At 32.2% G+C, this 22,898-nt stretch overlaps 2 protein-coding genes across 2 annotated transcripts in view; both read left to right on the top strand.

Moving 5' to 3' along the window:
- The first annotated feature begins 4,085 nt into the window (after positions 1–4,085).
- Positions 4,086–8,589, top strand: LOC105427816 (fatty acyl-CoA reductase wat). Its single transcript, XM_089074465.1, has 8 exons — positions 4,086–4,612; positions 4,906–4,999; positions 5,130–5,375; positions 5,456–5,601; positions 5,766–6,068; positions 7,239–7,523; positions 7,620–7,877; positions 7,969–8,589. Exons 1-8 carry the CDS (start codon positions 4,446–4,448, stop codon positions 8,063–8,065), a joined length of 1,596 nt encoding a protein of 531 aa, XP_088930591.1. The 5' UTR covers positions 4,086–4,445; the 3' UTR covers positions 8,066–8,589.
- A 7,763-nt stretch (positions 8,590–16,352) lies between these two features.
- Positions 16,353–22,898, top strand: part of LOC105427815 (uncharacterized) — a 306,009-nt gene continuing 299,463 nt past the window's right edge. The window contains exon 1 of the mRNA XM_011639750.2: positions 16,353–17,166. The gene's annotated coding sequence lies outside the window, so the exon portion shown is untranslated. The remainder of the gene's footprint in view (positions 17,167–22,898) is intronic.

Raw genomic sequence — 22,898 nt, 5'->3', positions numbered from 1 at the left:
ATAAAGTTTTGGAAAAGGAAAAGTTGTCTTAATAACCAGACAGAAATATTGTCTTTAAAGGACAACTTTTGAATCATTTTTTATATATGTTTTATAATGAGAGTAACATAACGCGAAATAAAGATTTATTTTTGTCAGATTATTAAATCAATTTTCTATTAAAATATAATTTCGAAATATGTGTATAATCTATGAATGAGTGCAACGTTATGTGAATGTTTGCGCGTACATATAACACATGCTTACTATGTTACTTTGATCAGTTGATCGATCGAGTAGTCACGTGCTTTAAGCAGTAAACAGGATTTATGTGCGTCAACTCTATTCGTCTCTAGATCAAGATCACGAATTGATCTTGATTACCATCTATATAACATTTTCGTATAAAAAAATGAGCACCTAATCACATCTTAAAACGAGCTATACGCGGTACATTATTACACAGAGTTCTAATGTAATGCATTACTACAAATGAACTATCATTTCTACAGAAAATGAAATAGATATGTAAGACGCTTACCTCGTAATTACCTCGTCGTCAATTTAATGTTAGCTTTATACAAATTATAAATTTCTATTCAAAAAAGAAAAACTAATTCACACTACTTGTTAAAAGACTATCCTAAGTTTTTCACTTTTATTCTGTTAATTACTTCAATTCTTTTGGAAAGCAAATTTCTTATATTCAGATTTACAAGATTTATAGGATTTACTGTAATCTATAAAATATTTATAAATTATTAAAAAGTAATTATCCCATGTAATTATATTACAACAGAATTATAGCGTTCATGTTTGATTTTTACTTTTATAACAAATAAATTGCGCAAAATAACTTGTTATAAATTATCACTTTATTACAGATTATTAATTGTAAAATTTCATATTCGTGCAATTAGATATTAATTGTTAATTGTTCAAGTTTAATAATCGTATATTTGAGAGATAATAATGTTACAGTATGAACAAAAATATTTTATTTTAACATCACGCAACCTAAATTTGTCTTTTTCAATAAATCGATAATGATTATCTTTTTTCCTCCCATAAGAAATTCTTATTGCGAAAATTAACCTCAGCTAAGATATATATAATATAATTTATGGATATATATTTACATACAAATTTGAAAAAAAATTTTTTAATTTTTAAATTTAAAAATTTTTAAAGATCATGCATAATATTAGAAAATAAGGTGCCGAAGACATTTTATAAATATTAAGTATATGACGTACCAAGCATGATATGAACAGACTGATGATCTAATTCAAATTTCAAATATTTTTTTTATAAATTTAAATGTCAATAATGTTGATCATATGTGATCGACACAATATAAATAGAAAATTCTATGCCAGTTATCGATGACCATCGTGACAATGAATGTTCTGCTCTCTTCTTGGATTCTGAAGTAAGAAGAATAGTACATTATCGATGATCGAAAAATCAGGAATAGCTTGTGAACAACATATCTTGTAGATTAATTTATAAATGATGTATAAGTATTACAACAATATTATTTTTTTATAACTTAATGAGTAATTCAGAAAGAGCAAATCTCTACAAGTTATAATAAAATTAAAATTTTTTTTTTTAAATGTATAATAAATCATAATTTAAAATTCACATATCATATTTAAATCTTCTACATATCATATTTAAATTAATTTATTGTATTGCTTCCATAAATATTTGTTTTGCATAATGTTTAGTGTTGTGATTAATATAGAGGAAAAATAAAGGCACTTTTTTGATATATAATTAAAATCCAAATGATTAATAAACTTAATAAAATCTAACTCGCACAGTCGATCAAATTATTTTTGAAATTCAATAATATCAAATACTCGCAACTGGTTGTAAATACATAACGTGAAAAACTATCGTGTCTCTTAATTAGAGATAGCATAGAGATACTATGGTCCAATCCTATTTTTTAGGTATGGTAGGTGGTATTTATAATCCAATCCTATTTTTAATAATCAGATGTGATCTTGAGATTCTATCCAGTCAACAAATAACTTACAGCATTTCAACTTTGTACTTGAGATGATCTGAAATATAAGATCTGACTGTATCGCCTTATTTGAAGAAATAAATCAAAGAAAATAATTATTTTTCATCGATTACGTTACATTATTGACTACATATTAAATCTTTTTTTATTACATTTGATATTATTTCAGTATTTGACTCCATTAATTCGCATGTGTTTTATCGACATTCATAAAAAAAGTGTAAGTGCTATAGCAGCATCAAGATAAGTTTACTATTCCATTGGTTATGTTTTATTTTAATCTGAAATTCCCATTCGCTTTTCTTATCTCTCATAAAATGTATGATTACTTACCACTTTATTCAAGTGAATTTTAAGTATCAAAATATTTTTTCTTCAGCAAAAAATTGGAATAAATAAAATAAATAAATAAAGTTAATTATATATATATATATATATATATATATATATATATATTTGTATGTAGAAAAAGAGTAAATGAGAGAGAGAGAGAGAGAGAGAGAGAGAGGGTGGAGGGGGGAGGGAGAGAGAGAGAGAGACCTATTTAATAAAAAATTGCGAAATTCATAAATATAAAAAAAATTTGTATTTAAAAAAATTGTTATTTGTAATATATTTATAAAATAAATAATATTAAATCAGTCAAATTGATTAGATGCTTATTCAATATTCTTTAAACGTTACTTTTTACTTACATGTACAAATGTGTAGTTATATTTATATTAAATTCCGTTGGTAACGTAACTAGCAGTTGCATACAGTTTTTCTCAACACGGCTAGATCGTGATCACTGAAGCGTAATCACTTTAATTTCAGTGCGAAATATATTTTCTGAAAGTTGTTTTCGCAAAAACCATCATAAGTCGCTCAGTAAAAATATTTGTTCTCATATTACGCTGATTCCGATACGCTATTTGAATATCATTTGAATATCGTTAGTCACCAATAATAAAAATTTCAAATGTTCGTCGTTTTGCATTTTATGAAATTAATTGCATTTTTTGAAATTAATATTTATACACTTTATATATATATATATTCGATTATAATAAAATGTAATTAAAATTTTACGATTTCATACTTTAATAAAGAATAAAACATATTTTTTTAAAATTATTATAAACACATATATATATATATATATATATATATATATATGTCATATATGTGTTATATACATATATGACATATATAAAGTTTAAAAATACATATATAAAGTTTAAAAAACTGTTTTATACATTATCAAAAATAACAAAATAAAAAATATGAAAAATTATTTAATTCCTTAAATATGTTTTATAAATACTTTAGGAATATGTATCGTTCCATCATATCTCTTTGTATCTTCTGCTCATGAATATGAAATTCATCACATACTATGATTTTAATTTTATTTATTCAATTCAAACAAAATATTACAAAAAAAAATTTATTTTATGTTTTTCTTCAAAATTTAGTTAGATCAAATTGAATCACAAATTGGATCCTATCGAACAAATTATTAATTGTACATTATTGCAAGTTATTTATTTTTACTTTACTTATTTTTATAACATACAAACAATGGATGATGTAATTTAATGATACGATATTTACGTCTGTATATATTTTTTATTTTAAATTTATTTAAAATAAAATAAAATTTAACTTTTTCATTTTACTGATAATAAATATTATTTATCTAAATGTTATTTAAATATATTTAATATATATTGAAGAATAGTTCATTATATATCAAAACAGCCAAGCAATTTTATTGCTAATGAAAGCATCTCATATAAAATGCAAATTGTACTTATTTATTTTACGAATTGAATAAATTTCTTAGTTAGATTCAATGTAAAATATATATATAACTGTATGTGTGCATAGTTGTCGTACATATGTATGTGTGCATAGAATTTTTTTGTTTAGTCATTGAAGTCATTGTAACAGTCAGTGTAATTTTCTCGGTCTCTCTCTTTTAAATAAATCTCTCCTTTTTTTGTTCATACTTGCAATTCATACATATTCATACCCAATGTTAATAGAATGTCTCCTTCTCCGTGTCTTTTATATGCTTTTATACACGCGCATTTTCTTATTTCAGTTGAAGTGCGATTGTAGGCGCATTTACTACGATCGTCTTGCGTGTGTCATACCTCCGAGTTGTAAAGACTCCGATGATTTTTCATCGATTCTTACACGACTGCGCCTTGACGAACAGCAGCATTCTAGGAAAAGCATTCCCTACGCGTTATAAAAACTAGACCAGAGAAAGTCGAATAATTTACCGGTTGATTGATTAAACGGTGATCAAGTATCTCGTTGTTGTTTGTTGTTTGGAAATTGTGAATTTTTATTTATTGATTTCGCAAACGTATTTAGTGATACGCAAACATATTGGATAAATTGAGGAATATCTCTCGAATCCAAAATCACCGGTGAGATGGCACGAAAAAACAAAGATTATGTCGAAGATATGTTGGATATGTCGGAACATTTGGACACTAGCGATTACCGAAATGAAATACCTGAATTCTACGCTGGATGCAATGTCTTAATAACGGGTAGTTCCGGTTTTCTCGGCATACTTTTAACAGAAAAATTGTTAAGGTAAAAATATTTTTCAATTATCAGTTATTTTTTATTTTATTTTAATTATTTTTTATTAAAAAGTTTTAATACATGTAAACAATGTAAATAATTCATTAAAACACATAAATCTAATCAAATGATTTTTAACAATAATTTATGACATTTTGGCAATTTTTTAATAAGTAGATTAAAAAAAAATCATAAAAATTTACACATAAAATGTCAAGTCATATTTTTAGATAAAATTACAAATAAATCGGTATTAATAAATATTTATCGTGAATTTTATTAAAGAGAAATAACATTTTTAGATGCTGTCCGGATATGAAAAAGCTATACTTATTCATGAGGGCAAAAAAAGAAAAGACGCCTGAACAACGTTTTAAAGAGCATTTTAATAATTGTGTTAGTACATAATATAAATATAAAAAATAATATATATAGAATATAAATAATAAAAATGTTATATAAAAGAGGATGAACATGCACGTATTAAAATAAAAAAAGGACTTTTTTAAAAAATTTATGTTTTTAGATTTATGACAGATTGAAAAAAGAGCAACCTAACTTTAGTACCAAAATAGCAATGATAGAGGCTGATGTAAGTAAATTGGATCTTGGATTATCGCAGAAAAATCGAGAACTTCTCTTAAACACTAACATAATTTTCCACGCGGCGGCGACTGTACGTTTTAATGAAACATTACGAGTCGCCACGAACATAAATATAAGAGGTACAAAGCAGCTTCTTCTCTTTGCGAAAGAAATGCCAAATTTAAAGGTATGAAAAAAAGGATCATTTCAATCAGATTTAAAATTTCATAATTGAAAAAATTCAACTAACTAATTTTTAATTTTTAGGCATTTGTCTATGTATCTACTGCGTTTTCTAATTGTATACATAATTTCATTGAGGAAAAATATTATCCTCCGCCTATAAAAATGGATCAACTTTTAACTTTACTCGATATCATGGATGACGAAAAGTTAAATAAATTTGCGCCGATGTAAGTGTCTTTTCATAAAAATTGCAAAAGCGGAAATAGGATATTCATTTCATTTTATGTAGTATGAAAACTTCATGCATCTTTAATTTTCACATTTCCTGCCAATAATAATTTTTAACCTCTCATATCATCTTTTACATATACATATTTTGGATAATCTACAGATTAATAGATAAATGGCCGAATACATATGTATTTACAAAGGCAATCGCTGAAGACACAGTACGGCAATACAGTGTCGGAATTCCGGCCTGTATCGTACGACCATCGATTATAACAACGACGGCTGAAGAGCCAGTGAGTGGATGGATCAACAACGTATATGGTGCAGCAGGTGTAGTTATGGGTAGTGCCATAGGTTTATTACGTAGTTTGCACTGTGATCCTGATATTGTAGCAGAGATAGTACCTGCCGATTATGTCATTTCGCATCTCATCGCTGCAAGCTGGGACACTGGTAAAAGGAAGTAAGCTCAAAAATATTTCAAAAATAGATTTATATTAAATATTTAATATATCAGGCTCAGTCTTTTAAATAATTACAATATTTTAAACTTTCAAGCAAACTTAGGCAAGTTTTACTACAATTTTAATATTATAAATAAATAAAGATAATTATTAACAAATAAATTCGCACATACTATATGTTGTTATTATTGTTATTATATATTGTTATTTTATATATATATATATATATATTTATATATATTCTTCTTTTCTAAAGGAAAAACCACAGTAGTAGATTTATAAATAAATTAGCAGTTATTATGTTTTTCCACATCATCAATATTTGTCGTCATCAATCATATACATATATATATAAAAACAATATAATAACAGAATTTATATGACATAGTAAAACTCTCAGAATTGTAAAAAAACCATAAGTGCTGATCTATTTATTTCTACTAATGTGGTCTACTAATATGTTTTTCCTTCATAAATATTTATTCTGAAATTTTTATTCTAATATGAATCTGTTTATCAACTTCTAATACCATGTAATACAAATCCCGTTTATCAACGTCTTGCATGTAAATTATAATAATTGTTATAAATTATGATAAATTTTAAATTTTTATTTTCTGCTTGTACTTTTTAATTATTGTTTATAAAAAGTTAATGTTAATTAATTATGGGTGTTCATATTCATTTTTTTAAAATAAATAAACAATGAATAAAAATGAATAAATTTAAAAAGACACATTAAACAAGATACATACATTAATGTAAAAAATGATATAAATAACATATATTATTATTTTCATCAAGAAAATTAAATAAAAATAAGATCTATTCTTAGCAAATAAAATTATTTGTATACTTATCAATTTGATAATTATACATATTAAAAGTAAAATAATTTTTAACATTTGTCAAAACATTACATTTGTCAAAATATATATAACTTCCTTGGTAACAATTAAGGTGCTGAGTAATTAATAAGCAATTGTTATATAAAAAAAATAGAATATTGAAAGTTTCTACAGAGATTTATACAAATTTATAGAATTTATTTTTTTATAATCAGTTCATCTTTTGTAGTTTAATTTTTATTAATACTTTATTGAATAATAAAATAACATTGAAGTATTTGGCATAAGGCATAATTATATTACTTACAAGTATATTTTTAGGAATACTCTATTGAGCATCGAGAATATAGATCCGGACATTCCTGAAACTGAGAGAACTCCAATTTATAACTATGTGTCGATATGTGAAAATCCCATCACCTGGAGAAGGTTTATGAAATTGAATGAATTTTATGGCATGCAGGTGCCGAGTACACGCGTTCTCTGGTACTATATGTTTTATTTAAACAAGCACAAATTAATGCACGATATATATGTGTTATTTCTGCACATGATACCTGCTGTCATAGTTGATACTATATTCCTTCTTAGCGGTCGAAAACCTATGTAAGCAATTTATCAAGTTTATTTAAAAGCAATTAAAGATAATTAAACATTATCGCACTTATTGGTACAATAAATAACGGAATTGCAAATTTTCAGGCTATATAAAACTTATCAGAAGATAAATAAATTTACTTCTGTATTATCATACTTTTCAACAAAACAGTGGCGCTTCAACAATGACGCCGTTATAGGACTTTGGAATCGTGTGAATCCGGCCGATCGTCAGATTTTCAATTTCGATATAAATAGCTTGGATTGGGAAACATATATCAAAGAAATGATACCTGGCATGCGTCTATATTTAGGTAATGATCCGATAGACACTTTAGAAAAAGGACGAGCAAAATACAGGAAGTGAGTAATACTTCTACATATACATCTTTATTACCTTTGGCCTCGCCTTATACGTAATGACTTTTCAATGACCTTTTTCTTTGTTTTTCAGATTAAAGATCGCTCATTATACTATATTAACAATTATCGGTGTTTTATTAATATGGGGCTTTATAAGTTTGATAAATTGTATAATGTCATTCTTTTAATTTTGTAAAATTTTGTTACTTGTTAAACAATTTTTTCTAGTTAATGGAAATAAATTACAGCAATAAATAAAGAATTAATGTATTAATAGCAAAAATAAGTAATAATAACCAAGCAATAGCAATAAGCAATAATAAGTATTATTTTCACCTGTCGCCTTTTACATTCACCAATTGCAATCTTATAAAATTAATACATGCATAGCTCTTTTTTCACTCGTGTATAAATGCGTAATCGCTAATTATTTAAAAGGAAACGTCCTTCATGTTATTTTCCATGTCACAAGAGATACGGAATTACTACATATATTTCCTTAATTCCTACATTAGAATTACCACATGTATTTTCTTAATCGGAAAAGTTTTTTAATATGTATAACGTACGCGTGTTGTGAAATTAATACACTGAAAAGGCTATTATTTCATAGAATGTTATAATGTTGTAATATTTTTAATAATTAATATTTTTATAATTATAACTATTTTTTAGTATTGTACTTAATAATAAACACTATAGATTTATTTGATTTTATTTTTACTTAATTTATTGTTTTATTCAATATATTTATAATATTATTACATATTATATATAGATAATAAAAATAAAGAAAAAGAAAAAAAAGCCATGTAATATTTTTTGTTTTCTTTATTAAGTTATTACATTTATGTTTTTACATATATGTTTCAATATATATAAATATGTTATATATTGTATTATATTATATTATATTACAAAATATTAAGAATATTTTATTACAAATAAATTGCATATTATATTAAAATTAAAAACTTTTAATAATTATATTGTTTAATAATAAAGTTTAATAATAAATGACTTTCGCTTTTTGAAAGAATTCTCGTTTGTACATACATGTAATGTTTGATCTATATAATGTTGTTTGACTTACCCCACAATAAATTATATAAACAAAAGAATTGATACACATCGGGTCATCGTCAATTGACGTCGCATGAAAATAGATGCATTGATATTGTATCGGTTTTTGTAATATTTTACAGAAGTATAATAAAAAACTCATGTTATAATGCATACATCTAGAAAACTATTAGCAATCAATCATGTCGTATAATATCTATGCATATATATATGTATAAAATATACATATATATATATGTATAAAATGTTATATATTTATGAAGGAAATTCCAATTAATGGTTTTATTCAGTGATCATATATATATATATATATATATATATATATATATATATATATATATATCACTGAATAAAACCATTAATTGGAATACATCATTCTGCTTCAAAATGTAACAATACTTCAATCGTATTTGCAAACAATAGTAGAGCTACGCGTGCAATGCACGCAATCATCAATAACATGCTTGTCATTCTATAACGTAAAGGTTATATTGTAATATGCAGAAAAAAATTAGCAAAGTTTAAAGTATATATTCAACAATCGTTTCGAATTAATAGCTCCTCATGTTTTTCTCCACTTTCTTTTTTGTTATACGGATTATTTGTTTAAGAGAATTTTTTGAAATTTTTGAGAAACTATAATTGTTATAAAAAAATATTTACTTAAACATGTTATAAGCTCACATTAATTTTACATTTATCTTGTGTAAAGTGTACAATCAATTGCGCGATGTACTTTGAACATTACGTATAGATTACACATAGTTTCGAGAATATTTAAACTTGCGAAGTAAGAACTTCCTGAACCTAAAAATAGATGCTGCGTAAATTGAAATGAATAATTTAAAGCTTTCGTTTAAATAATTGTCTTTTAAAAAATAGTAGTTTTTATCTATTCTTACAATTAATAATTATTATTACTTAATTGCTTTATTATTATTAATTATTATTAATTATTATTAATAATTTATTGTTATTAATTATTATTACATAATTGGAATAAATTTTATATTAAAAAAAGATAGATAGTTATATGTAGTTTTGAAAAATTTTCTCATAAAAAATATTTATGTGAAAAAAAATATTTGAATAAAATTCTTTTGTTTTTACTATTGTATTCAACATTAGGATCATAGATTTTAGCAAAGTTTTAAAATGTGCCATTTCGTATGTAATTAATACAATTATATAATTCATGAGTTACATATATTTTTAAATCAATACATAAATACATAAAGATTTTTAAGTAATACATGTATCTAATATAAAATCTAAATTATTATTTTAAGTAATACATGTATCTAATATAAAATCTAAATTATTATTTTAAGTAATACATGTATCTAATATAAAATCTAAATTATTATTATTATCAAGTTAATAATGCCTAACATACCTACTGCAGATGAATTACCGGTTGTTTTTACCGATTATAAGCAATGTCAATCAATATTAGAAAATATTTAGAAATATAGATATAAAATCTAGATATTTAATTAGATTTATTTAAAAAATAAAATTCAATAGTTCTGATAAATTTTAAAAGAGGATATTTAAACAAGATATTAAAGTATATAAATATATTAATTTTTTTATATATTTTGACAATAAATTATTAGCAAGTACACAAAGTACATTAGTAAGACAGAGTTATTTAAAAAATTTTATTGAAAATGTCACTTTATCATATTTATAGATCTATTATTACTAATTAAACAATAATAGAATAATATAACTAATTATTACAATTATTATAATAATGATATAATTAATTAATTTATCGTTTTATGAATAGTATATTGGTATTATCTGTAATTTTTGCAATTGCCGGCACTATGTGAAGAATCATGTAGACTTCTCAAAAGCTAGATGGCAGCAGTAACTCGCTTTCCATCATGCACTATTTTTTTAAGAAACATTTCATATTACTTTATATAGTATATTTATATAGTATATTTATTCATAAATTCATTCCAAAATTAATCAAACGCTTATAAGTTTTTATTACAATATCTAAACTACAAATAAAAATATTACGTTACGTTTTTTGGTTACGTTTTTTTATATATAATATAAAATTTTTAATATAAATAAAAAATTCTTTTAGAAAAAAAACGGATAAAATAGAACAGTGTGTTTTATATTACAAATTGATCACTTAGCAAAACTTAATTCTTACGATGAGTGATAAATTTTCGTTCGCACTACAAACTTGTAACAAAATTTTATTAACAATGGTGGAAAAGAGTAGTCGGAAATAAATATTTATTTGTTTGTTAATATATTTGAAAAGACATAATGTGCTTAAAATCAAAAGCGTGCACGCGATTCGATGCTCGAAGAAAGTCCCACGTTCGATCGCAGGAAGTCACGAGTGCACGCATAAGGGGGAAGACATCTTAAAATTCTCAATCGTTATCGAGCCGTTTAGCGTTGGTACGTTACGCGAGTCGCACGTTTACGGTAATTTCAGCGCCGATCTCAACACGCTCCCATCTCATCACGCGCAAACAACAAGGCGGAATTCACGTCGATGGCGCAAAAATTCGCTCACTTACCTGTTATATTCGGTTCACCCACGAGTCGGTATGTCACGAGTCACGATCGCATAATGCGAATAATGTGCATCACCTCGGGCGATTCTCTCTCGCGCATAATGCTGCACTTTGTACGACAGCCCTTTAGTTTATAGGCATTCTCACGCATGTAATGGATCGATACTACGCTACGTGGTTCCACAGGAAGAGAATATTGGAATCTCGGTTTAAACAGAAATTTTGATTCACAATTACTTGGCACTCACTCGACCACTGATAATTGTAATGTTTTCCCAAGTTTCTTCACTGTATCTTTTATAATTTATATTCATTTTATATATATATGTAGTATATGTATATATATGATTTTATATATATATATATGTAGACCGTATATGATGATCTTGTATTATTAAAATTGTGTAGAAAACAAATTGTATTTGACACAAACACAATGTGAATAATGTTTACGTTAATTCATGGAAGTAATAAATAAACAAATTAAAAGTTTACAAATAAATATGAGCTGAATCTTTTATGCGTTCGTTTTATTAAATTTTTCCGCTTTTCACAGACATATTTTGTTTAATTTTATTAAACCGAGTTAGTCTATTTTATTATGAAGTATCATCAATTACGGAATCATCAAAATAATATTTATTAACAGACGAAAGTATGCGAAATAATTATATGCGTAATGGGATGATTTAAGCATCGTGAATCAAGGTGTGATGCCGAGAGGATTGTCTGATGCGTCTCTGTGTAAGCAAGCAGAAAAGAATTCAGGACGCGCGATGACTAATAATATATACCTCGCGCGAGAGGGCATAGAGGAACGAAGAGGAACGAAACACGGCGAGTCGGTCATACCTCTAGTTTCTTGGAACGGCAATTATCGGAGATAGTTTCCTAGAGGATTTTTCGGATCGAGAAGGAGATACAATTCGCATGTGGGTGTCTTTGTCTTCGGCTGGCAACGTCGGATGCGGCGTTCGATTCCCAAAGGCGTGGCCATTGATTTGTCTACATCTCTCGGTCACATACACACACGTACGAGAGAAAAAGTCCCGGATTGATCCTACTTTGAAGTACTCGAATAGCGACACCCACATCCAGCGGCCATTCATCGGCGGATTCTTCATCCCGCCGATCGAAGATTCCACTCTCTATTCGATCTCGCATTTATACAATCATTGTTTAAGTATATATATATATATATATATATAATAAACGCAGTATACATCATATATGATCTGTCTCATATATATATATATATATATATATATGACAGATTTCATCACATTGATTAATGTGGAACATGCTTTACTAGATTTTTTCTCTCCTTTTATCTTTATTTATCAAAGCCAGAGACTCGGTTAAATTGCTGCTCAATTTAATTTTTCCATTCGTCACTTATGAACATTCCTGTTTCCACTTAAATAATACGCAGACGTATTATTGTGTATGCATGTGTATGTATGTGTTTATGCTTTTTATTATTCGGTTTGATCCTGATATAGAGCATATTATATTACGTCACGCGATTTGGATCAGGAAGAAAGCGTCATGAATATATAGTCACGCTATCGCATCGCTCAGATAGGGTCTGTAAATCGTTAACGAAAGATGGACAGCGAATCAACCATCCACGTCTAAAATGATTTCAATCGAAAAGTTCAGACTTTTTATAACTCGATAAATTCACGATTATTGCAAGAACTTTTATAGAACGGATGTTAAAATAGGTGAAATCGTAAAGTAACACTCTCACAGAGATGCCGCAATGCGTCTAATATTCGTTGAGTGAATATAGCCCTTGTGCTTTCTATAAAATATTTCATCAAATAACATAGATTGAGGACATTTAGAGATCGATTTGACTACATATTTCGTCCTATATTTCATTGGCATTTCGTTTATAGTGAGGAAATATTATTTTTTAAAAATTATTTTTGTTTTTAAAAGAAGCTATATTTTTAAAACAAATCTTTATGTACATTTACCTATATTCACCATATTATCAATAAATTTTATGTTTATGTTTGATACGAATGTATGTGCTGATGCGGTATATAACGATTTCTATTTTTAGATTAACATTGGATCCATTGGTTTTTAAATTTATTGTATTTAATGAGATATTATAAAAGCTTTCAAGTTTAATGTAAAATCTGAAAATTTAAGTCACTATATGTCAACAATAATAAATGCGAGAGAAAATTCTTTTATTTTATTGAGAGAAAATTCTTTTATTTTATTGAAAAGAGATGGATAATCAGCAATTCGATAATCGATATTTTGAGGCTTTTAAAAGGATCTCGGAGTCGATTTTAAATTCCAACGAAAAAGTACCATCATTTAGTATAAATTAAAAAATGAGGTGAGTAATGTATCAACGTTTTACTTTACACATTCGTGCAAATAAAAAATAAAATTATTTATATTTCCCATATTTATGTTCCCCAAGATGGAGATGGTATATTTAATTCTGTTCGTTATCAATCAATTATTTCAAAATATCTTTTACTTTCATCCTTTCATGCTTATATATAACATAATAACATGCTCGATTTAACAATATAAATTATATTTTTCTATTACTTAATTTATATCATTTTATCGATTTTTTTTATCTTATACATTCATACATTCAGATTGTAATGCATTTTAATTTTTTGATATTAAGCTTCTAAACATAATTTTAATGATTTAATATTATTCTTTCATTAATTACACATCTGCATCTGCCTTTATTTTTTATTCAGTCAGTAATTTGATAGCCCTGGACACCATATTATATCACAAATCAATAAAATAATTTATAATTTCTTAACTTTTTTTTTTAATACAAATATGATCAAGGCCATATACATTAGTATTTTAATTAAAAAGAATTTATTTTGAATAACCAATAATGATTTATCTTTATCGATAAAACAGATATTTTGAGATTCGTCTTAAAGCTCATATATATTCTTAAACTCTATTTTATATTCATGTTTTGCGCAAAATTTAATTCTTTATACTGATTACAAGAATTGCCAGTACATCTCATATTCTAGCATCGAATTAAACCACGTAATAAATGTTAAACGTTATAAATAATTACAAGAGACTTAAATTTATTGTGCAATCTGTCAATCTTCGCGGCGCGAGTAGAAAAACAAATGTCAAGTTGAGCCAGGTAGGTTGATGATCGAGATGTCAGGTGTCAGTGGCTTCGATGAAAAGATCAAGAGTTTCTCGATCCTTTCTTGCGTTCTCGAAAAGTCCTTTGATTTCAGTCGATATTCACTAATTGATTACCCATCTTTCTATCATGCGTGATATCCCGTCGAGGTGCAACGGTGTGATGCGGGCGAACGGCGGCTCCGGTCGCGACGTGCGGAGGCCGCGATCGAGCGAGCGAGCCGAGCCGGCCAGCCAGCAAGCCGGAGTCGAGGATAGAGAACCAACCGACGACTCGGAAAGGCAGTGCACGCCCGGCTGCCGACACGAGCGGATGGCGTACGTTGTCGCTCGCGCCACCACCACGCTCGCCTCGTGATTTTCCTTCCTGTCACGCTCGGCCGTCGCTCGCTCGTTCAAGCCGCGTGACGAGTCGCGCTTAGGTGCTTAGGTCGCGGTCTACGACGACCTCTCTTTCTTTCCTCTCATTCTCGTTTCTTCGTGTCGTTCTTTCTTTTTATTCTGCCTGTCTCTCTCTCTCTCTCTCTCTCTCTCTCTCTCTCTCAATTTATTCTTCCGCTTTCTTCTATCTTGCTCTTCTCTCGCACGTGTTTCCCGCGCATTACTCACGATTTAAAGGAACAAAGAGAAAGAAAGAATTCGAATCACGTGAAAAAGAGAAAGATATATATATATATATATATTATATATATTATATTATATATATTATATATATATATACATATATATTATATATATATATATATATACACACATATACCTGATCTGCGCGCGCGGTGACGCGCGCGTGCCCACGTGCGTACATACGTACACACACATGCGAGACTCGAAGCTACTGGCCCGACACTATTCCGACGATATCGCACGTGCGCGATATACACACTGTGGAAAGGCGGCATCGTCATCGCGGCTGTAGGAAAGGCGTGCGCGAGGAAGCGAGCGAATCTCGGAAATGAGTCGCCGCGCGTACAACCCCACTGCTGGTGGAGAAGCTGGAGTCAATCGCTGACATCGAGTTGCCATAGCGGCGGCGCGTGGCAATCAGCTGATCGTCCCCCCCCCTCTCTCCCGGAGCGCATCCCGTCCGTTCGTCTGTCCAACCGTTCGTTCATCCGTCGGCGGCAGTCGGCCACCAGCGGCTTCGTCCGCGCGTCGTCGTCTCTCTCCGTTCGCGCGTCATCGTCGCACGTCGTCGCACATCGTCGCCCATCGTCGCCCACCAGTCTCGTGTGTGTCCCCCCCTCGTGCGTGCCGTGTTTCCGCCGTACGGTCATACGGACGACAGTACGGGTGCGCCGATGATCAGAGGATGTTATACGGTGGTGTGTCTATCGGACGGCTCAAACGTGCGCCGCGTGTCCCGCCATGCCGTCGTGCCGGCAGCTCGCGATAAACAGCCACGTTTCGCGCGCGGGCGAACGCCAGCGAGTCGAGAATTCGTCCGCGACGAGATGATTCGGCCAGTGCCACCGCCGCCGCCGTTGCCGTTGCCGTTGCCGTCGCCGACTGCATCGACGTGAACGTTGCCGCGCGACATCGAGCGTGGACAAACGCAATTCGGAACGGCCGACGCCTTCACGCGCATCGCCATCACGGGAGACCAGAGAGAGAGAGAGAGAGAGAGAGAGAGAGAGAGAGAGAGAGAGAGAGAGAGAGAGAGAGAGAGAGAGAGAGAGAGAGAGAGAGAGAGAGAGAGAGAGAGAGAGAGAGAGAGAGAGAGAGAGAGAGAGAGAGAGAGAGAGAGAGACAGTGCCGACGACACCGTGAACAGTGACGCAGGGGGATTATGCCCTTCGCGAGATTCCGGGTGATTTTACAGTGTGAACCGCCGGCGGATCAGCGTCAACGACCGACAACGGCTCGTCGCGCCGGAGTAATGTGACCCGCGCGGCCCAAAACAGTGCGCCGAACGTGCTACGTGTGTTTTTTGTTTTCTTTTTCTTTTCTCTTGCTGCGCGCGCGGTGGCGAGTCTCACTCTGCCTCCCACCGCGTTCAAAACAACACGCGAAAACGCGCGAGTGCGTGCCCGCGCCCTTGGCCTGGTCCCGGCGCCACCTGCCGACCGTTGCAATCAGTGCAAGTTCGAAAATTTTTAAAACGGCCGGAGGATGCTGTGAAGTCGCACGTCGCGTGATTCGCGGGAGATTCGCGTCTAATCGGTCCGACGATTCCGAGATCTCTCACCCTCCTGTTCCGGTGGGAGGAAAAGTTCGCGGAAATTCGAACGCTGACGCCGTCGCCGGTCCGACCGCGCGCGTGATCATGCCCTATCTGTGACAATCGTGTTTATTGTGCCTCGTTGCGAATCTTCGAGAAGGAAGACATTCGGATTCTCGCCGTTGATTGACCGAGCGATCTCCTCGGCTTGCTGCGCGCCGAACGGATTGCTGGAAGGTGGAAAGTCTGTGATAGGATTATTAAGCGAAGAGGCGCAAGGTGCACAACGGTTCCTCCAGTGTCTCGGAGCGTGAAAGATTGGGTGAGTAACACGAGATTTTTCGAAAGTGCGACGTTGTACTATTTGCGAAAGTAGAAAAATGGCGGATGTCTCTCGATCCTAGAAATTAAAGTTGCTCGACGCGAATCGTTACCCATGCGAGTGTATGACACGGGGTGTATTATCATTACAAATTTATCAAATATTACTAAAAATTTTATTGATCTTATTTGATGAAAATAAAATAAAAAAATAATATAGGCTCGTATGTTTGCATAACAAAAAATAGGAATTAACGGCCAAATTCGGAAATAAAGTGGAAAAATAAAATCAATGATAAAACAACCATATAAAATTTGAAGATGAACTTTCGGACTTTAATTATCGAACTTTATTTAGCTTTCATATAATAGAGGTGTGCAAATAGTTCGAATCAAAATCGAATCGAATCAAATTTAATTCGATTTTGAATATGTTATCAAAGATTCGATTCGATTCGATTCAATTCGACCTTGCAAATGCTTGATTCGTACACCTCTACCATATAACAAACAATTGAGGAAAAAATCTTTAGAACATACAAAGTAGGAAAAATATAACATAATTAAACAGACAAATAATAATAAATAAATAAAAAGAAATCTAATTGTTCATTTCGAGGTGAAAACTATGCAGTCTATTAATTCTTACTATTTGATAAATTTATGCTGATAATAATTATGAAAAATTTTTATGTAATTCATGAGGTCAATTTTAGAATTTTAGCGGGAAAAATCGAACGGTAACTTTAACAGGAAAAAAACGATGTTAAGTTCCATGAAAGTTTAGTTTAAATGGAATTTTGCAGCTTAAACGTCAATATATTGGAAAAAACACATAGATAATAGAATATTATTCGTCAGTCGACGTTTAAGATTTCTACTTTAGGGGAATTTTAATTTAGGTTTAAATATTATGATACTTATAATATTAAATTCCGACGAAAAAATATTATTTTTTTTCTCTGTAAATTCACATAATGGAAAGCCCTAATCAGGAATTAAGAATTAACGTCACGCGTATTTCGGTAGCTATTAATAATTCAATACGTTCCGTTCATTATTTCGAAAAGCATCGTTTCGTCCCACTATAAATTTATTGATGTGCTATTTACAATTATGCAAATCCGGGTCTCTCGATGCTACCGCGGTTCGAAGGCTTCCGTGTTCTCCGGGAAAGTTATGAACTAAACCCATCGGCATCGGAGTACGGAGTCGTCGGTCAGTCGCAAGAGTCGACGAACCTCTATCGATCTTTACCTTCTATCTACGTTCGTCCTCCCCCGCTCGTACATTCGTCGCGTAGGAATGCAACTTGGGAACTACTGGTCGTCTTCGTCGGCCGTAGTCGTCGTCGTCGTCGTTCACGCGAGTTTCGCGCCTCGAGTGACCTCCTCCGGGAACGAAGTGTCCACCCGTTTCTTACATAGTCACGGTTACGTCGCGCTCGTCCGTTACGAGTTATGAATATTAAACTTGAGATAGGTGAATCCGCCTCTAGTCGAGTTGGTAGTTACACAGTTGGAAAATTTGTGTATTTTTGTGAAAAAATTTATTGGTTAAGTTTTTGTATTAAGTATATGTATATATTTATGTGTTTAAATTTAACACATGTCTGCTATGTTAAGTGAGCTGAACGAACATAAAATGTAAAATTATTAAAATGATTTTAAAAAATATTGAAGTAACGTAATTTGTAACGTATTTATTAAATATGTTAAAGTTTAGGAAAAAAAATGTTGATTACTCTAGCATAACAAAAATAGAAATGATTGCGTGCTACTTATATGTTACTTTTATCACAAAAATAATGTTAATTATACATTATCTTAATTATACATGTGATGAACTTCTAATTAAACTCAAGAGTACTTTTTTTTTTGTTTAAATATTAATAGGTAGACGATAAACGGCCGTAAGCAATTTTTAAGTGAGAAGGAGATTCCGAATATAAATAAATATCGCCAGTAAAGAGCCGTTGCGATCGTGCAGACTAACAATAAGTGTCATGGGTAATAAACAAATAAAGAATCCTAAGTTCGAGCCTGGTCGTTTTTTTCCGTTAATTATATTACGTCAATTTTCCGAATTATAATAGTATCGATATCACTATTTAATATATTCATATAATGTTAAATTTAACACACATTTTTCAATACTCCATATCGACACAAAAATTCGCGGCGATATGGGAATAGATTCAACAAACAATTTATAACGTTTAATGTCATTCATATTGCTAATATCTGATTAAAAACTCAAGAAAGAGCGATGGGAGAGAGGAACGAAATGATGAGAAAAAAAATCGTATGGAAATCGTGTCAGACGCGGTAAAAGCCGACGTTTTAAAGTGGATATTGATAATTGACGCATGCCACGCGATCGATAATGAGCGAAACGCAACCCGCATAGTGCCAAGTGTACGCGATAAACGTGCTGGCGATGACTGTTGATGCACGCGGCGCGGCTGCCTCGCACCGTCTTTCGCCACGAAGCGCGGATATCGGATATCGGTGTGTTGCCTATAATCGATCTTCTTCTCTTTTTGATCGAGAGCCGGGTGTGCGTTTGAGAGAATCTTCCCGCGAACAACGCGAATTCTCGATAATCGCGATTGAAGGTCGTTTCTTAATCTCGCATGTATCGCGATTCGTAATGCTAAGCTTCCTTCCACGAGGGAGAGAGAGAGAGAGAGAGAGAGAGGGGGGGAGGGGGTCGCTCTATCTATCTCCTCGCCTATCTCTCTTACTCTCTGGACATTCAGTCGCGTGTGTTTGTATTAGTGCATATATTAATTTGTCGGAATGACCCACGAGAGCGATAAGAGCGCGATGATTATGCAGGCGCAGTTTTCAACGCGAGTTTATCGCGATAGAGCGAATGTATTAAAACCTCTCGCAGGATGTATTTAAAAGCTTGAGAATCAGAAGTATAGCCGTAAAATCTTTTACGGGAGAATGTAACTGTTACTCTTTTATGCTCGTTGCTTTAAGCAGACGTTTGTTTAAGCAGACGATACGGGACGAGTGATATGCCGATAGAAGTAACGTTAGATCTTTTTTATCATTCACTGTATCTCTGGATATCAATATCGTGCTGAAATATTATATTTTATTTTATAGAATAGCTACAGGAGACGAGTAAAAATGATGTTTTATATTTCAAAAATATAAAATAAAACGACAATATAAAGGCGCAGCTATTACGTAACTTCAGCTTTAAATCTTACGTTATCTTAACGTTTTCCGATCGAAATTTACAACGCAGTCAAGTGGACACGAGCGAAATAATAAACATAGCATATTCGCTAATAAGCATACAAAAATTCCGGCCTCGCCTTCGGCGAGGAGAAATGTTTATTTGTCGCAGGGGTGGTCCATGGCAAAAACCTCGCGTGCCCATGTGTATGCGCGTACACGCGCGGGGCGCGTCTTAATTTGCGGTCGCACGTTCTTAATTCGGTTTACTCGCGGCGATGCAACCCGAGTAACATTTCCTCGTAGCCGTCGGGCTAACGGGGAGGGAGAGAGGTTGTGCGGCGTTATTAGTCGCTCGTAGTTATTTCATTTGTGACTCGGCGGTCGGTACACCTCGGGCTTCGGGTGTAATTGTCAGTTTACGAGGGACTCGCCACCGGGGTTCCGGCGACAAAGTCTTCTGTCGAAGCGTGTCCGGAAAGTTATTGCCTTACGTGAAGTACTGTTAATCGCGCCTAACGTGAGAGGCACTAAAGAATAGATTAGTCTCTCTCCTTCTGTCTTTCTCTTTGTCTCGCTCTGTATTTCCTTCTCTTTTTTTTTTGGCTCATTCAGAAGAGGGTAGGCGTGATGACGTTGATGACGGGTCTCATATCTTATCGAGATAGCGCATCTCCTCAATCTTCTTCTGGTGCATACGATTATCTTTTTTTCTTGCCGTTAACTTCGCAACCTTCGACAGTCTTAAATCTCTTCCTTGAGTTGATCTTAATTAAATTTACAGTGACCGGCATCACCGATCTTAACGATGGGTTTTGGCCTTGTGAGAAATTTGACCCGTTAGATGTGAACCCTTGCTCTTTTTTCTAAATCTAGCTCGGTTACGAGATAAAATGGATACGAGACAAAATGGATTTTGAGACTTGTATATTATTCTTTTACGACTTATAAGGTTGAAAACTTGGTAGAATTTTTATATTCGCATTATACTTCTCACATTTATTATGTTTTATATTTTTTTAAAAAAAAATGTTATAAAAACGTATTTTGCGTTATAACATAGTATCGAAATTAAAAAACATTATAGAATTATTAAAAAATTTAATCAACCAACAATAAGATTTCATGAATATTAAAATTGAAATCGTAAGTTTTGCTAGAAACGCTTGCTAGAAATGTATTTCGTTAAATTGACTTATTTTAAAGTTATTTATAAAAGTGAATAAGTAAAGAAAGATTGTTTCCTAATTCGTCAACGGTTTCGGCTATCGAGCAGCATCGAGCGTAACTAGCATCGGTCGTCTACTTTGACGACCTAATTGCTATAACCTTTCCGGCTGGGGTTTTGTGTGGATGTGTCTTTTTTCTCGGATTAGAAACGCGCGAGAAATTGTCCGTGAACCATTTACGTAGTTACTAGTTAGGCAATAGCCTATCTAATGTTTAAATGCGATGTGTAACTCTGAAGAAATCTCTTTATCGGTCGAATCTTCCGAATCTTTAATAGCTGATCTGTCGCCACGCATCTAATGTTAAGTATGTCTTTATCAAATTTCTAGTTTGGATCTATATTCAATTTCTATAAATAAAAAATAAATCGAATAAAATAAAAAAATATTTGGCAATGTTTTTTAGATCTTTAATATTTTTGTATTTCTACAGTGTAGATGTAATTTGTCAATATTCATCATTAAATATCTGAACAACCGTTCTTTGAATTAAAATTTTATCATGACGATTATCATGTCCGTTTTATAAATCGAATATCGAATGAGATATTTCGTCGTTCATTAGCGAAATTAATTCACAAATTATAAAGCTGTACACTTGTATTTGCCGATAACTCAGGAAATAATCGATACTCCGATGTTCCCGTTGAGGAAACGTTGACTGCAAATAGCACAAATAATCTCTAGACGAAATTAAAAATCATTCACTGACACCTTGCACACGAGATCCAGTCCTCCTTGACGACACTCGAGTCGCGCGCGACGTGTTCCACGTCGCGTAGTCCTCTTATTTACTCGCACATCGAGCCGGCAAAGCCGTGGAGTGGCTTGCGGAACGGACAAACAGGTGGCGAGCCGCGGCGCGTCGCGATTCTTAACTGTAAACGGAGGAGGATCTTCAATTCTCCTAGCGAGAGATCGCGGCCGTACCCGGTACTCGAAATGCCATCGGTCCCGATCGCGGACGTTTCTCCTTCTTCGTTTTTCCCTATCCCTCGCGACGCGAACTTCATCGCGATTCTTTTACGAGAGGGAATTAATACTCGCGCGTGCCCACCCGCCCGGCTGAGCGGAATAACAAAAGTTATGCCTAACACTCGCAACGTCACTCCCGTCACCAATGAGATCACTTCCGTGACTTCCTGACATTGACACGTGCGCCCGACCCACGTGTTAAACGCGTATATCTGCGTGCGTGTAATCGACGCGCGCGTTCCCGTACCTCGGCAGCACGACGACCGAGATAGGCTGTTGCCTGTCAGATTGTTGACACAGCCAGTGACACGTTTAATAGGATTATTTATGCTCTC

Source organism: Pogonomyrmex barbatus, unplaced genomic scaffold (assembly GCF_055798465.1).
Source record: "Pogonomyrmex barbatus isolate J1 unplaced genomic scaffold, ASM5579846v1 scaffold17, whole genome shotgun sequence".
Classification (NCBI taxonomy): Eukaryota; Metazoa; Arthropoda; class Insecta; order Hymenoptera; family Formicidae; genus Pogonomyrmex; species Pogonomyrmex barbatus.
The sequence above is the reverse complement of the archived record's forward strand: the minus strand, read 5'-3'. Positions and strand labels throughout refer to the sequence as shown.

Bases quoted from the DNA above. Each gene is read 5' to 3' on its own strand.
- LOC105427816 (XM_089074465.1), top strand. From the start codon at position 4,446: ATGGCACGAAAAAACAAAGATTATGTCGAAGATATGTTGGATATGTCG. The intron at 5,000-5,129 runs GTTAGTACATAA...TTATGTTTTTAG, and splicing joins AAGAGCATTTTAATAATTGT to ATTTATGACAGATTGAAAAA. The intron at 5,602-5,765 runs GTAAGTGTCTTT...GATAATCTACAG, and splicing joins TTAAATAAATTTGCGCCGAT to ATTAATAGATAAATGGCCGA.